At 60.2% G+C, this 15,161-nt stretch overlaps 1 protein-coding gene across 1 annotated transcript; it reads right to left on the bottom strand.

Annotated features, from left to right (window-relative positions):
- Nucleotides 1-7,391: 7,391 nt before the first annotated feature.
- KRT84 (keratin 84, type II) lies at nt 7,392-14,189 on the bottom strand. Its single transcript, XM_004692725.1, has 9 exons — nt 13,650-14,189; nt 12,316-12,524; nt 11,796-11,856; nt 11,297-11,392; nt 10,353-10,517; nt 10,076-10,201; nt 9,427-9,647; nt 8,963-8,994; nt 7,392-7,693 (listed from the first exon to the last, which is right to left on the bottom strand). Exons 1-9 carry the CDS (start codon nt 14,187-14,189, stop codon nt 7,392-7,394), a joined length of 1,752 nt encoding a protein of 583 aa, XP_004692782.1.
- Between the last annotated feature and the right edge of the window lie 972 nt (nt 14,190-15,161).

The following is a 15,161-nucleotide window of genomic DNA, read 5'->3' as shown; positions in this document are numbered from 1 at the left end:
AGACGGGCTGGTGGGTCCTGGCTGCCGCCTGTCCTCACCTCTTGCCGCGGCCTGGCTCATGGCCCTGGGGACCAGGCCGGCGCCTCCTCCCCCGCATCCCCCCCTTTCTCCCGGGTAGAGCAGGGAGGCCTGGGGCGGCCGCAGCGGAGAGCGGTCTTAGCAGCTGCGCCCCGAGGCCTCCAGATGGTGCTCACCCAGGGGCGCACTGGGACCTGCATTGGCCAGTGGAATCTGGGGGGCGGGGGGTGGCCTGGGGCGGGTGCGGCACCCCCAGCCGGTGGCCTGAGCTCTCGGGGCCTCTGCTTCCTTGACTGTAAAGCAAGGTTCATCCTTCCTCCCAGGTGGGTGGCGGGTCAGTGGATCATACAGAAACATGGCACCGGGCACAGGAAGCTCTGGATAAGGAAAGGGACTTGTTGCCTCCTATCAGAGACCCCCACCCCGCCGGCACCCCTCACCCACAGAGCGGGGCCTGCTCCTGGCGCCGCCCACGGGCCTCACTGCCTCTGCTCGTTTATCTCCACGACTCTTTCAAGATGCTTTTACTGTTTTCTTTAACCCAATTTCGGTAGTATGAAAATTTGGGGGTTCTGGGTGTGGAGGGGGAGGCTTTACAGGGAGTGGACTCCGGCTCCTGGCCTCAGTGGGGGCTCTGTAGACCTGGGCCCATGAAGTTGCTGATTGTGTAGACCCGGAGCAGCTGTGGAGGGGCCGAGAGGGACTGGGGCCTTGGAAAGTGGGGAGGTGGGTGGCGGCCGCGCTTGGGAGGTGGGGATGGGTGTACCCTCTGCTCAGCCAGCTCAGGAATCCATAAAACCTCACCCTCTCCTTAACTGTAATAAGCCTTGCTCGCCCTCAGTTTATTGAAGAGGAAGGAACCAGATCTATTTCTGCCCCTCCCTGGAGGCGGGGTGATGGGGGGCCTTGTCCTGGAGAGAGACTCCCCTATCAGCTGCCCCCCCTTGCCCCCAACAGACACACCCCTCCCTACCCCATGCTGAGCACAGGGTTTGGGGCGGGGGACCGGGCCACTCAGGCGGCCTGGGGAAGCCCCACTGTTTTCAGTGGGCCCCACCCGACCCAGAACCGGCTTGAGCGCCGCTGGGGCTTCGGGTCTGAGGGGCTGGGCTGGAGAGGGGCTGCGTCCTCGTGGATGTCCCAGGTCACCCAGGGTGCGTGGGGACCCAAGGGCAGGCCAGCCAGGCACTGCTCCCTGAAGGTCTGTGCAGGTCCAGCAAACTGGGCGGTGCCTCGTAGTTCTACGAGGAGGGATAGTGCCCTTGGCCCACGGCCGCCCTGGCCGTCCCTGGGCGCTCTGCCCGGCAGGAGCCCGACCACCAGCGCGGCCTGTTCCCTGGCGCCAATGGCCTCCTGCACCCCTCGCTCTGCTCCAGCGTCCTCGCTGTCACACCTCTGCCTGGAATGTCCCAGGACAGCTGTCCGGCTCTCCCAGAAGCCTCTGTGAGGGGGTTAGTCAGAGGGAGGCTGTCATTTCTCCTCTGTCTCAGGGGGCAGCTCATTAAAGTGCCCGTTCTGGGGCTCCCCAGCCGCTCAGTCATCTCCTCCCACACCCTCTTGTGCTGAGTGCTGACACTCGTCACCCCCTTTGGTCCTGCTCACGCTGCACCCACACCTCTGGACACACCCAGTGTCAGGAATGTGCATGCAAACCCCTGCCCTTCTCAAGAGGCTGCTTCCTCCAGGAAGTCTCCCAGGACTAATTGGCTGAGAGGCTCATGGCCCCGCCCTGGAGTCCCAGGCCACGGCGACTCCCTCTGAGCCCGTCCCACTGCTGGGGCTTCCCCGGAGTCCTCCCCGTCACGCCCAGCCCATCCTCCTCCGTGTTTCCTAAGCGAGATGCACTGGGGACATGTTCGCCCGCCCTGGTACCGGGATCTCAGGACCTCTCGTCTCTTCCGCCCTTTCTACAGCCCTGCACGCCCCGATTCTGGGAAGCTTTCTGGGCTGGTTGGGGTGGAGGGAAGGTCTGCTACCTTCCTGCCCTGTCCGGCCCGGCCTGGCTGGCCACGACCCGCGTGTCTGCCTGGGCTCCCTCCCACTCTGGCTGGCTGGGCTGACAGGGCCCTGGCACACGGCTGGAACCGAGCAGGGCTGGCCACACGGCTCCCTAAGGTGGGCATCGCCCTTCAGCCTCGCTGGACTCTGCCTGCCGTGTCCCCCTCCCATTCCACACCATCTCCTGTGACACTTCTTTGCCCTGTGACACTTTTTTGGCTCTCATAGAATTTGGGGTGACACAGCTGGTGTGAGGGGAATGAGGTTGGAGCCACAGGGAGGAGCCGGAGGAACTGGGGGTTCCCCAGTATAGCCTCACAGCTGCTGGATTAGGCCCAGCCTTACGCCTAGTTTCCCTTAGGGTCCCCAGAAATCCTGTCCTTTCCTCCCGGGCCCTGTTGCCATCTCCCGGCAGGAGCTGTCCCAGGGCTCCGATTCAGAGTTGGACGGTATCATGGGTTGGAGTGTTTCTTTCGCCTTCTCTTCTTAGTGCTGGCATCATTTTCCCAAACTCGGGAGGAAAACAGAGTTATAGCGCCATGTCCCCCCCCCCCCCACAAACACACACACACACGTGTAGTTATGTTTAAGAACAGCTAAGACGGATGCCTGCCTGCGCGCTCCCTGAGCCCGCCTCCCCACCCCCACTCTCAGCACAGCAGAGCGAGTCCCTCAAACACTGAACAGGGCTGAGCCCCGGCTCTGCTGAGACACCCCACGGCTCCACCTGCCCCTCGAGACAAAGGCCTCAGAATGCCCAGCAGAGCCCTGCGCTGCCTGTTCCTGCAGTGACCTCTCCGTCCCTGCTCTCCTCAGTACACACACCACACTCCTGTCTCAGGCCTTAGCACTGGCTGTTCCTTCTGCCCAGAATGCTTTTCCCTGGCACTGGGCCCAAACATCAGTTCTCAAAAAACGACCCTTGTCCGTCTGTCAACTGTGACCTGTCCTTCCACCCCTGGGGAGCCGCGTGGCTTACTCTGCTCCCACGTCCTCCTTCTTTCCAGCTGTCGACGCTTCCTGATGTGTGTACCTGAGGCGGCCATGCTGCTGATTGGTCACGGGCGTCCTTCCCTTTCTTCCCATAAGCCTCCAGAGCAAGGATGTGCCTAGTGGCTAACGGCCGCCCTCACCTGCGGCCCGCCAGGCCCTGGCCGCCGTGCTGCGGTCAGTGGGGAGTGCTGTGACCTATGACGTATGTGAGTGGAAGGACATCGTGGGCAGGCCCTGCGGTCACCCTGTGGGAGCCCTGGGCCTGAGCCGCACGGGACAGACCCTGTTTGGAAACAGGACCCAGAGCCTGCCGAGGGTTCTCCGCTCCAAGGCTGTGGTGTTCTGAGCGTCTGCGGAAACAAGGCGCAGAGTGGTGGACGGTGCTTGCTGGGGGTGGTGGGAAAGGGGGGGCTGAGTTTTTAAAAGATATATTTATTTATACATTCAGAACTGGGGTACAGGCCAGAGGTGCAGGGGGTGAGAGGACTCCCCAGAGACAGAGTGGGGAGCAGAACAGGCAGATCGACGAAGGACACTGCTGAGGGGAGCAGCGGGCGGGTCAGGAGAGGTCTGCTGGGCCATGTGGTCACCTCCCGGGCGGGCGGGGTTCGAACTCATGCTGAAGTGGCTTTAGCTTCTCGGTGCTGTGCTTTAACCCGCTGCGCCACCAGGGAGGGCCCAAGGGGGGGCTGATTTTTTAAGCTTGCTTTCTACTGATGTGTGCTAAAGGCAATTTGGAGGAAATCTCTATCTTAAAGGACTCTAGGCTCCTCTCTTCCCGGGGTGACAAAGCGGTGATATCCTACAGCTTCTGAAAAGCCCTGTGCCGCCCGGAAGGTGGCGGCCAGCAGAGGGCAGCAAACCCCCACAGCTGGCGGCCAGGTCTGCCCGAGCAGGGCCGGGAGGCCAGAGGGACCCCGCCTGTGAGCGGGGCTTGGCGATGCCTTGAGATCCACCCGCGTTCGCTCTGCCCTGGCTGACTGTCCGGCCACCACCTCTGCCATGAGAAACAAAACCAGAATGGCCCCCGCCAGCCCCAGGACAAGCAGCTGCCCGAGCTGTGCCCACTGTGCGTCCGGCGAGGGCTTAACCTCTTGCGCTGATGCCCCTGCAGCTCCACAGCTCCTCGGAGGAAGGTGGAATTAGCTCCCCGTTTCACACGAGGCCTGTGCAGATCAGTGGCCGGCAGAACCCCTGGTGGTGACTGTGGATTCTGGGACAGACGCTGCTTCCGTCCCGGGCACCCTGGGTCTGGGGTTTGTCCCAAAGGGGAAGTGAAACCACCTCTGTGTGAGGTACTGAGAGAGCCAGGTGGGGTTGAGCGTGAGAACTGTTGGCTGCTGTGTTCAGTTTTCAGGATTTCTGACGAGACTTCTGTGGTCCTTTAAATTCTTGTTTCTTTCTGTATAATGCGCATTTTCTTCTAATTATAAACTTGCTCTTCCCATCTTCTTTTTTCTTTATTCTTCAGACTGCATTCTTTCTGTTGACTTACCTTCCAGCTATTGGCAATTCGGCTTCTCCTTTGTGCGATGGAATCTGTCAAGGATTTTAAAATTCCAGACATAGGATGTTTCAATTCTAAAATTTTCCGTTGAGCCTATTGGAGGGTTTCTGGGTTTTGCTGGGAGCTAACTTTCAGCCACCTCAAACCTGGTTACCTTTAGTCTCATGGCACCTAGTAATAGATACTTACACGTCTTAGTGGGACAATTTCAATGCCTGTATCGCTTTCGGGGCTGACAGCTGTTGATTTTTCTTCTCCTTGAGAATTCGTCACCTTTTTCTGCTTCCTTGAATTTCAAAATAATTTCAGATTGTGCCCTGGACATTCCAGATACTACGCGGGATAGACTCTTGGCCTTGCTAAGATTCTCTGAAGAATTTTTATTTTGTTCTGTTTTCTCTCAGTAGGGACTCAGGTTAGTCACGCTCGGGCTGCACGCCCCTCTCCCTCTCTCTGACCTGCGATTCCAAACTTAGTCCGGTGTCTCCCTTCGTTTGCCGATCTGAGTCTGTCCCGTGTCGTGCTACTCAAGGGTTCGCCTGAAACATGGGTCGTGGTTCCACCCAGACTTCAGTTTTCGGCTGTTGCTTTGGGTGTCTCATGCCAGTGCACCTTGAGGGCGAGCCCAGGGCTTGGTGGGTTCACACACAGAGGAACCCCCTTCCCGGCCCCCCCGTTCCCCGTCGGGCTTTCTTTTCCTGGTTCTTCAGCCGGAGATGCGTTTCCCTTGGCTCCACAGCTGGCGTTTGCAGTTAGGACAAAGCCCTGAGAGAGAAGAGTAACATTCGCTTCCCGTCCGTACTTTGGGGCCCTCTTTTCCTGCTTCCTCTGGCTAGAAAAACGGAATTCCTTTTTCTTTTTTTTTTTTTTTTAAAGATTTACTTATTTATGCATACAGAACTGGGGTACAAGACAGAGAGATGACTCACCAGAGACAGAGTGGGGAGCAGAATAGGCAGATCGACAAGGTGCACTGCTGAGGGGAGCAGCGGGCGGGTCAGGAGGGGTCTGCTGCGCCCTGTGACAGGTCATTCCCTGGCTGGGGATTGAACTCGTGAAGTGGCTGTGGCCAGCTTCATAGTGCTGTGCTTTAACCCATTGCACTACCAGGGAGGGCCCGAAAATGGACTTTCTTTAGGAATTTTAGCTGACGGTGCTGGGGGTGCGCAGCGTGACACTGGGCCCTTCCTGCAGCTCAAAGCCACACGGAGCTGAGTGTGGTAGCAGCACAGATGGTGATAAACAGCACGGGGGGGGGGCGGGTCACCCCCATGCCACCCCGCATGGACACGCTCGCTCCGGTCTCCTGGGTCTCGCTCCTGCTCTCGTGTCTGCTTGGTGCGCGTCTTCCTCCTTCTGTGACCTGCTCTTGATCTTCTGCAGCTCTGCTGGGCATCGCATTCCCCAAGATTCCTCCAGTCTGGGTTGCACTGCTCCGCGTGCATTGCAGCACCGATTCTGCCTTGCAGCACAGCACCGACTGAGCTGTCAAGCGGGTCCTCATTTGCTGGGCCGTTCGGCTGTCAGACCGGAAGGGGAGGCAGGGCCCGGCTCCTGGTCGCCGCGGCTTCCCAGGCGCAGAGTGAGCACTTAGCAAATATCTGTTGGGCCAGCAGATAAAGGACTAGCGTCTGGAAGTGGGGTGCATGGAGGGGGTCGCAGGGTGTGGAAGTGCAAGCAAAGGTCACCCAGGGCTTGAATGCCATGCTCAGAAATTTTGGGTTCTTTCTGGAAGGCAATGGGACCGCGGAGGGCCACGTGCGAGGGAGAACCAGTTTTCCATGGGAGAGAGACTTTTCGGGCAGCATGGTGGTGAGGAGGTGGGAGGGACGCAACGTCCCTACAGTGACCCTAGGGGACCTGGGGCTGTGGTGGGACTTGGGGAACAGGTAGAAGGGTTTGAGTTGTTTGGAAGAAGGCCCCTTGGGGTGTAGGGCAATGCCTAGAGAAAAGTGGGGCGCTTCCTTCCAGATCCTTCGCTCTACTCTCCCCACTGAACGTGAGCCCCTCTGGGGAAGTCAGCACCAACCCTGTACCCTGGCAAGTCCTCGGAGGAAGGGCTGGCGCAGTCTGGGAGCACTGCTCGACCCCCCAACCCCTCCCCCCCCCGCCCCGGCAGTGGGACTCGGAAGGAGAGGCCAGTCCTTGTGATGTGAGCTTGGCGATTTTATTGGAAACCCAAAACACAAAGCACAGCACAAACAGGCACCCCACCCACCCGGTCTTGGTGGGACTCACAGCAAACGGGGCTGGGGCTCCCTCACACCCCGACGGGACGGGGTGCAGAGCCCCTCCCCCCACCTGTACCCCACCACCTCGGACATTCACACGCTGAAGTTAAAGCAATAACCCAGGAAGAGAAGCAGCCACTTGAAGGAAAACCATCTTGGGGGGACAGAGGGGTCCCTGGGTCACCAAGGGCTGGGTTCTTCTGGGGTCAGGAAGGGAAGGAAAGAGACTTCTGCCAGGGAGAGAAGGAGGAAGGAGTACAGGGCGGCGGGCCACAGAGGCCAGCAGAGTGGACAGTCAGCTCTGTTCTCCGAGCTCACCCAAAGCCATGGATGCCGAGGGTGCCCGACACCCTCCTTTGACCCTGGCTCTTCCTCCCCACCCATTGCACGGGCTTTTGTAACTGAGTCAGATCTGCACTTCTTGAGGCTGTCGGCTGGTTGGTGAAGCGTGATCCACAGGGAGAAGCCAGGCGGGCCTGGGCAGAGCTGCAGCCGAGGACACGGCCAGCAGGGTGGCCCGCGGGAGCTGAGGGGCTCGGGCAGCTTGCTGGCAGGAGGGATAGCTGGGCCAGAGCCCGGGCGCCCCAGGGGCGGGAGCAGGGGGCGCGGATGGCTCTCCCGGCCGTGGCTGCGGGGCTGGGCGCTTAGTACTTGGTCCGGCAGGACGTCGTGGACGCGAAGCGGACGCTGGAGCTGCGGCTGCTGCGGCCACCACTGCAGCTGCTGAAGCCCTCGGTGGGCAGCGGGCAGGGCGCGCAGGGGGCACAGGCCTCACCCACGAGCACGGAGCCCCCGCGGGTGCCCCCGCCCACACTGGAGCTGCAGGTGCCCCCGCTGTAGCGGGTGCTGTTGCTGCTGGTGTAGGTGACCCCGCCGCGGGAGAGCGAGGACCCGCTGACCAGGGTGTCGGGCCCGCACACCAGGCCGCCCCGGGAGCTGCTCACGGCTGCGGGAGGAAGAAACAGTCGCCGTCAGCAGGCGCGGGCGGGGCGCAGGCCTCTGGGCTCCTGCTGGACAGGGCTGCTGGGGGCGGGGTGTGAAAGTGGGGGGTGCACGGGCTGGGGGCACCGGGGAGGTGCCAGGGTGGAAAAGGGCCTCATGGGCTCCCAGCCTGCACCATTTTCCTCTGCTCTTGTCTCACTGACGCACAGGCTGAGACTGCTAATGTCCGACATGCAAATCAAATTGGGGGTCCAGCGGGCTGCCCAGGCATCTGCCTGTAGCTGCGGGCTGAGGCACCTGTACGCGGCTAAGGTCAGGCTGCCCGGTGAGGCCCCGTGCGCTGGTGTCCAGGCCGCCCAGCAGCGGCCCCCCTCAGAGCTGCTCATGTCTCTCTTCACCTGGATGTGGACTCTGGTGGCGCCACATCACCACCCCCGCACCCCGTCATTGCCCTCACCCCGGGACTGGCTGGCTCTGCCCTGCTCTCCGCTCCACGCCCCTAACCTGACCAAATCTGGCAGAGACCCGCGGCCGGCCTGGTCCCCGGGTGTCCCTCGCGCTGTCTGTGACCCCCACTCGGGCTCGGCCTGCTCGGAAAGCTCCAGCTGCCCCCGCATCACCGCCCCGGGCTGCAGACCCACTGCCCAGCTCGGGCTCTGCGCGCCTCTGCGTGTGCACTCGGGCCAGCAACCGGGCTTGCGGCTCTGTTGCCTCACGGACTGACATAGCAAAGGGGGGATTTTCTCCGAGTGGACAGGGGGACAGCAGTGCCTGCTGGCTTGCCCCCAGGCCTCTCTGAGGGCCAGGGTGGGCGTGGCCAGGTCTCGGGTCTCAGGACAGTCAGCGTTCTCGACAGCAGCTGCAGCTGCCTTCTCGCTGGCTGTGCCAGGGCGGTGCCCCTGCCCTGGGGCCCAGCCGGGGCTCTGGTGACCCAGCCTCAGCCAAGCCCCTGCCCTGGGGGGAGGGGCCTCCCTGTCCAGGCCTTTCCGTCTCTTCCCACTTCTCCTCTGGCCTTTACCCTGGACGAACAAAAAGGTTCTTCCAGAACACTCTCCCCCAGTGGCCCTGCAATCCTTGGTGACTGCTTCGCTCTCATAAGGCAGGTTCTGGGGAGAGCTCAGGCCTCAGCCCGGGGGTCCCCTAGGGCAGGGCTCCCTGGTTTCTGCTCCCTGACTGTCACGCCCCCCACGGGGGGCTCCTGACTGCAGTGGTAAAGGAAGTCTGAAGAGCCCCAGGAGAGAAGTGTGTGAAGAGGAAGATGTAAGGTTCTTACATATATTTACTGGTCCGACACCTTCGCAGATCCTGCAGAGAGAAGACACATGTTGGTCCCTAAACATCATCGCAAAGACCGACTTGCCATCAGACAGGCTGTCTGCGCTCAGTGGCCCTGTGCTCTCACCACGGTGCAAACATCCCAGGAGCTTCGTGAGGCCACAGGTTCCTAGACCCACCCTCAGCAAAGCAAAATACTTGAGGAAATGTGCTAATGTGATTTTAAGCAGGCTAACTGGCAAGCCATCTCCCTCCGCTGCTGGGGTCTCCTGTCCGCTTGCCCTTCGGAAGCAGGGCTCCAGCCCAACTGCTAAGCCCTGCCACGCACGACCTGACTGGCATTTGCAGAAGAGACTGTCACTTCAGGGGTGTCATTTCAGCAAGTCTTCAGCTGACCCCCTCCCCCCACTGTGGAAGCGGGGTGGCCTTCCCTCCCTCCCTCTGGCCGCAGGGAGCGCTCACCGGATCTCCTCGCCCTCCAGCAGCCGCCTGTAGGTGGCGATCTCGATGTCCAGGCCCAGCTTCACGTTCATGAGCTCCTGGTACTCGCGCAGCTGGCAGGCCATGTCCTGCTTGGCCTGCTGCAGGGCGCCTTCCAGATCCGCCAGCTTGGCCTTGGCGTCGCTGAGGGCCGCCTCGCCCTGCTGCTCGGCCTCGGCCACGGCGGCCTCCAGCTTGGCCCGCTGCAGGGAGGGCAGTTTGCAAGTGGGCTCTGGCAGGGACAGGGCTCCCCACGCAGCTCCCGGTTGGTGGGGTCACTGCCTGGTGCCGAGCGGGGGCGGGAGCCCATGGGGCCAGGGATTGCAGTTTAATGTCACCGGGGAGGAGCTCGGCTTTCTTCACTCGCCATCCCCACTGACGTCCCTCCTGAGTGCGATGCTCCGAGATGCACAGAACAGACCTCTGCTGCGCCTCGCCCGCCCGCTGAGCCTTTCCTTCTGTTGGGAGGCTCTTTCCTTTCTACAGTCCCCTCCTCCAGGAAGCCTTCCTGGACATCCCTTCCCTGCTTCTTGTAGGTGTGGCGGACTGTCCCACCGCATCAGACCTGGGGATCGCCAGGCGTGGGGTCCCGCCTGTCCGCGCTCTGGAGCTTTGCCCGCGCCTCGCCCACCTGAGACTTGGCGTGCTCGATCTCTGCCTTCAGCCTCTGGATCAGGCGCGTCAGCTCGTTGATCTCGTCCCTCGTGCTGCGCAGATTGTCGCAGTGCTGGCTAGCGGTCACCCGCATCTCCTCATACTGGGGGGACAGGGAGGGGAGAGGAGAGGTGTTCCCAGGGTCCAGACAGGGGTCAACACCCTCCCTGAGCTAGGGGCCCCAGCCTCCACCAGGCCCTTTCCCTTGAGGTGGGCTGCCACCCCCCACCCCCGCCACAGGCGCCCCTGCTCACCTTGGTCTGGTACCAGGCCTCAGCGTCGGCCCGGCTGCGGCTGGCGATCTCCTCATACTGGGCCTTGATCTCAGCGATGATGCCGTCCAGGTTCAGGTCCCGGCTGTTGTCCATCTTCACGATGACCGAAGTCTCTGAGATGCGGGACTGCAGCATCTGGATCTCCTGTGTTGGAGGAACAGAAAGACGGGTGGCTCCTAGCCCCTCGGGGGGCCCAGGTCTGTGCTCAGACCCTGGGATGCGGGTTCAGGAGCAGAGTGCCCCGCTCAGCGGTCAGACACCCTCCACATTGTCTGCAAACAAAGCCGTGACCAAGAACCATTCCCGTGGCGTGCACCAGGGCTATAAACTCAGAAGCTCTAGCTCTCAGACCTTGTTAGCTGCACATTTAGGGGCACTGACCCACAACGTGATTGTAATGGTCGCCAGTCATGGTGAGCGGATGTTATTTTAGAACACAGTGGTCTAGAAATTCCTCTATCTCAAGTGTTAAACAGAACCAGAGCTTGAGTTGGAACTGGCTTGCAAGAGGAGGGTCCAGACAGAACGCTCTCCATTCTTCCCAATCAGAGCCAGACTTTCCGCTCTGGCTGGGTCATAGCACAGCCACTGGGCCACTGATGGAACAAAGCATAGTTCCTTTGACTATTTGGGTCAACTACTTTCTCCCTACATCTCCTGGCATATCAGCTTTCCAGGATCTCTGGTCACTAGGCAGGAGGGCCCCTCCCAGACCCCAGCCTTCGGGTTGGCCAGCGAGGAGGTAGACGGCAGATCAGAGGGTTCTGCTCCCAGACCCGCGTCAGGGAGCCGAGAAGCCCGCTAACCTTTCCTTCTGCACCTCACAGCAGCTGTAGATTTGAGAGGAAAGATGTGGGAGCCTAAATATCAGAGATCATTCAGACAGAGGTCTCCCTTGAGGCCTCGGTGGGAGGAGTCCTTACCTCCATGTACAAGGCTTTTAAGAAGTCAATATCCTGAGTGAGGGTGTTAGCATTGGCCTCCAGATCAGACTTATTCAAGAAAGCCGTGTCCACATCCTGCACAAAAGAGAAGTAGAGTAGGCTTGTGCCTGTGCTGTTCCACCCTGGAGTCCAGGCCAGCGCCCCAGGCCAGGTGAGGCTGTGGGCTGGGTGGGAAAGACCTGGGGTAGAGATGCAGCTTAGTGATCATTGTTCTTGTTAGGACATGCTCTCTCTCCCGGGGACGGCTGGACGTTTTCGGGTGCTGACTGAGCGGTTAGGAGAATCTGGGCCATCTCTTCAGACCTCTGCTCTCACGAAGACCTGATCTTAACTAACCTGAGGCTGAATCAGGACCCCAAAGGGACACTGTTGTGACCCAGGGTCCACTCGCGAGTAGACACCGACACTCAGGCTGCCAGGTGGTGCTGGGAGAGGTGTCCCGCAGACAGGGGAAGCTGGCACAGCGGTTCTCACTCACCTTTTTCAGAGTCACAAACTCATTCTCAGCGCAGGCCCGGCTCCCCACCTCGTCTTCGTACCTGGATGGGCGGGGTGGAGAGATGAGTTCTCACTTGGAGCCAAGGGCCCACGGCCCCGGTCCTCCCTGGCCTCCCTGACCGTCCTGCCCAGGGGGTGGCTCCCTGCTGCCGCCACGTGTGGTGTCCACTCGTCCTGCCTTTAAGATCTTTTAGGAACCGTGGCCCTCACTCTCTCTAAACCCCCCCCCCCCACTTTCTCCACTTGGATGTAGGGCCTGAAACTCGACCTTACTGTGCTCCTCTGCTGGAAAAGACTCAGGGTCACCACACTTGAGCGTAGAGGAAGCAGGACCCATTCCACTCCCTGCTGGCCTCAGCCAGAGGGCACCTCACCCGCAGGCGGGATTGGGGTACACCACACCCAGGTGAGGTATGCCTTGTCCTGGGCTCCCCCCACGCAGAGGGTCTCCCCTACTCCCTTCCCTGACACTGCCCTGTCTCCCTGCTGGCGCCACCCACTTCTTCTTGAAGCCCTCAAGGACATCCTGCAGGTGGTTCCTCTCAGCCTCCAGCCGGCTCCGGTCGCTGGTCACCGCGTCCAGCTGCCGCCTCAGGGTGGTGATGTAGCTCTCGAAGAGCGGCTCCAGGTTGCTCTGCGTACATTTCTGCTCTTGCAGGAAGTTCCACTTGGTCTCCAGGAGCTTGTTCTGCTGTTCCAGGAACCGCACCTAGATCCACAGGGACAAAGAAGTCTGAGTGACCTCCATGGTGCCCGGTTCCTGAGCGGCTCCAGGTGACTCTGTCTCCTGGGGTGCTTCTGCCCCTGCTGCCTTTTGTTCCTCCTCTGCCTCAGGAGGAGTCGGGAGAGCAGGTCTGAGCATTCTCACACTCAGGCACGCTTAGCTGCAAGTTGAGGCTTTTGAGCCAAAGCACGCTGGCACCAATTCCCCTTTCACCCTGCGAGGAGGGTGCAAGCCAGTCCGTCAGGAGGTGGGGTCTGATCCCGAGGCCCCAGCCGGCTGCCAGCCACCCCCTGCAGAGAATGAGGAGCACGGTGAAGCCCTTGTGGGTGGGAGGTGCGCGAGGAGGCGGAGGGGCCCCTCAGGTCGGAAGTCGTTCCTGCCACCACAGAGGGTCCGTCAGCGGAGACTTGTGGAGCTGGCGGGTAATTTAGAGGTCACTTGCTCCAAGGCCCTCACTTCAGAGACTGGGAAGCAGCTCACTGAGGCGAGTTAGCATTCCCTGCGACACCAGGGCACCCCTCTCCGTGGAGACAGGTTTGTAGGGTGTCAGCTCCACATCGTGATCTGCCGAAGACCAGCGGCCCCCCCAGCTGGTTCCCTCATAGCACCCTCAGTTCAGGCAACGTGGCTGACTATGGACATCCACATGAGGGGTAGGGACTGGTTTTTGTTTTTTTTTTTTTGGTGAAGGAATTACTCAACTCCACTGTCCCCTCAACAATGAGCAGAGGTGGTGCCCAGCCTCAAGAGAGCATGAGGGTTTCAAAAGGACCTTTGGCCACGCGGTAGCCAAGGCCTGGCCTATGTCCTTGCACCTGGGAGCTACGCTAAGTGACTAGTGGTAGGACTTGGTTTGTCCAGGTGCTTTCAGGTTTGACGGGATCCTCCTCCTCCCCCCAGAAGACACAACTGCAGGCCTCCTCCATCTCCCACACAGTGTTTCCTCAGGCTTGTCCTTGCTCGGCCACAGAGCTACCCAGAAAGCAGACCACAGTGCCTTCTGGGTCAAGGTCAGGCCCAAGGCCGGGGCCATTTCCTCTTAAGGGAAATAACGGCCTGACACACTTTGGCTCTTCGTCCCAGACCCGGGGGTTCCGCTGTCACCGGTACCTTGTCGATGAAGGATGCAAACTTGTTGTTGAGGGTCTTGATCTGCTCCTTCTCATCCTTCTTCACTCTCTGGGCATTGGGGTCGATCTCCAGGTTGAGGGGAGTCAGCAGGCTCTGGTTCACAGTCACAGCTGTGATGGAGGGAGCCGCTGGGCCCCCGATGCCTCCAACTCTGTAGCCAAAGCCGGGGCCGCCGAAGCCATAGCCAAGGCCACCGCCAGCCCCGAACCCCAGGCCGACCCCGCTGCCGGCCCCGAGCCCCAGGCCAGCACAGCCGCTGTCACCGAAGCCAAAGCCGGCCCCGAAGCCCGCTCCACAGCGGAAGGACCGCGGGCCCACCGCTGCCATCCGGGGAGAGCAGGACCCAAAGGCGATGACGCTCCGACTGCCGAAGCCGCTGTGGCCCCGGAAGCTCTGCCCACTCCGGCAGGAGAAGGAGCTGGCCCGGAAGCGGTTCAGGTGCTGGGGTGTCACAGCTGAGCAGGAGCTGAAGTTGCCAACCCGGCGCCCGGAGCTGACCCGATAGGAGCGGCAAGACATGGTGGTTTCCTGGGGGAAGCGAAGGAGCAGCGGCACAGTGGGGTGAGCTGGAGCTGGGAGGCCAGTGAGGCTCGTGGGTCCCTCTCACGCCTTTTATGTATGCGGGGATGTGAGGATTGGCCCCATAAAAACAAAAAAGCCACTTGGAGGGATTTATGAGCTTGGGTAGTTAGCAGAAACTGTTCATGCCTATAACCTCCTTAACAATGAGCCAATCTCAGACACACCTATTCTCCAGAACCAGGGCTCTCGCAGCAAACCTATAAACATTAAAAACATATAAACACATGAATATTATTGTCCTCTTTTTCCTGTAAGTTTACCACAATTGCCATTATGGGGATATTAATTTGCTTTTGTCAGACAGCCAAGAGACTTTTTTCACTGCAAGAGTGGCTCACCACGGGAAAGTTAGGTTGGTAACGCTCCAAGAGGAGACTCACAGAGGATGGGGCAGACAAACAGAACCCTCTAAATGGGGGGGGGGGCAGGAGAGACAGGCTGCGCACTGCTCCCAACATGAGAGAAGATGGTGCGAGCACCGCTTATGGCCGCTCTAGAGATTGGTTCAACGGTCTAAGAACCCTGAGCAGTGTTTAATCTGCGTTCTACACTCAGCGTTGGCTATTTACGTCAGAAAGATGATGTTGCTGGAGCTCACTCGGCCTAGTGTAGACACTTGTCTGATGTGAGAAACTCAAAGGAAACTCACTCACTCATCTGCTCCTGCAGCAATTGCCAAGTGTCTGCTCTGCCCCCGGTGTTGTGTTTGGTACTGAGGGGACAGAGAGACAAAAGAAAACAAACCCAAACTGTAGTTTCTCTCCTTATTGCAGGACAGGATGGGGTGCGGGTGGGGGGAGATACATCTTGAGGCCTCCCCCGGTCAACACTTTTGTGGTGTAATTTGAGGTCGATGTGTACCTGCAATTTGACCGTGTGGAAAGTAGGCCACTACAGTGGAGCCCCCAA

This window comes from Condylura cristata, unplaced genomic scaffold (genome assembly GCF_000260355.1).
Source record: "Condylura cristata isolate star-nosed mole 26May11 unplaced genomic scaffold, ConCri1.0 scaffold00034, whole genome shotgun sequence".
Taxonomy (NCBI): Eukaryota; Metazoa; Chordata; class Mammalia; order Eulipotyphla; family Talpidae; genus Condylura; species Condylura cristata.
Note: the sequence above shows the minus strand (reverse complement) of the source record. Positions and strands in the feature narration are given on the sequence as shown.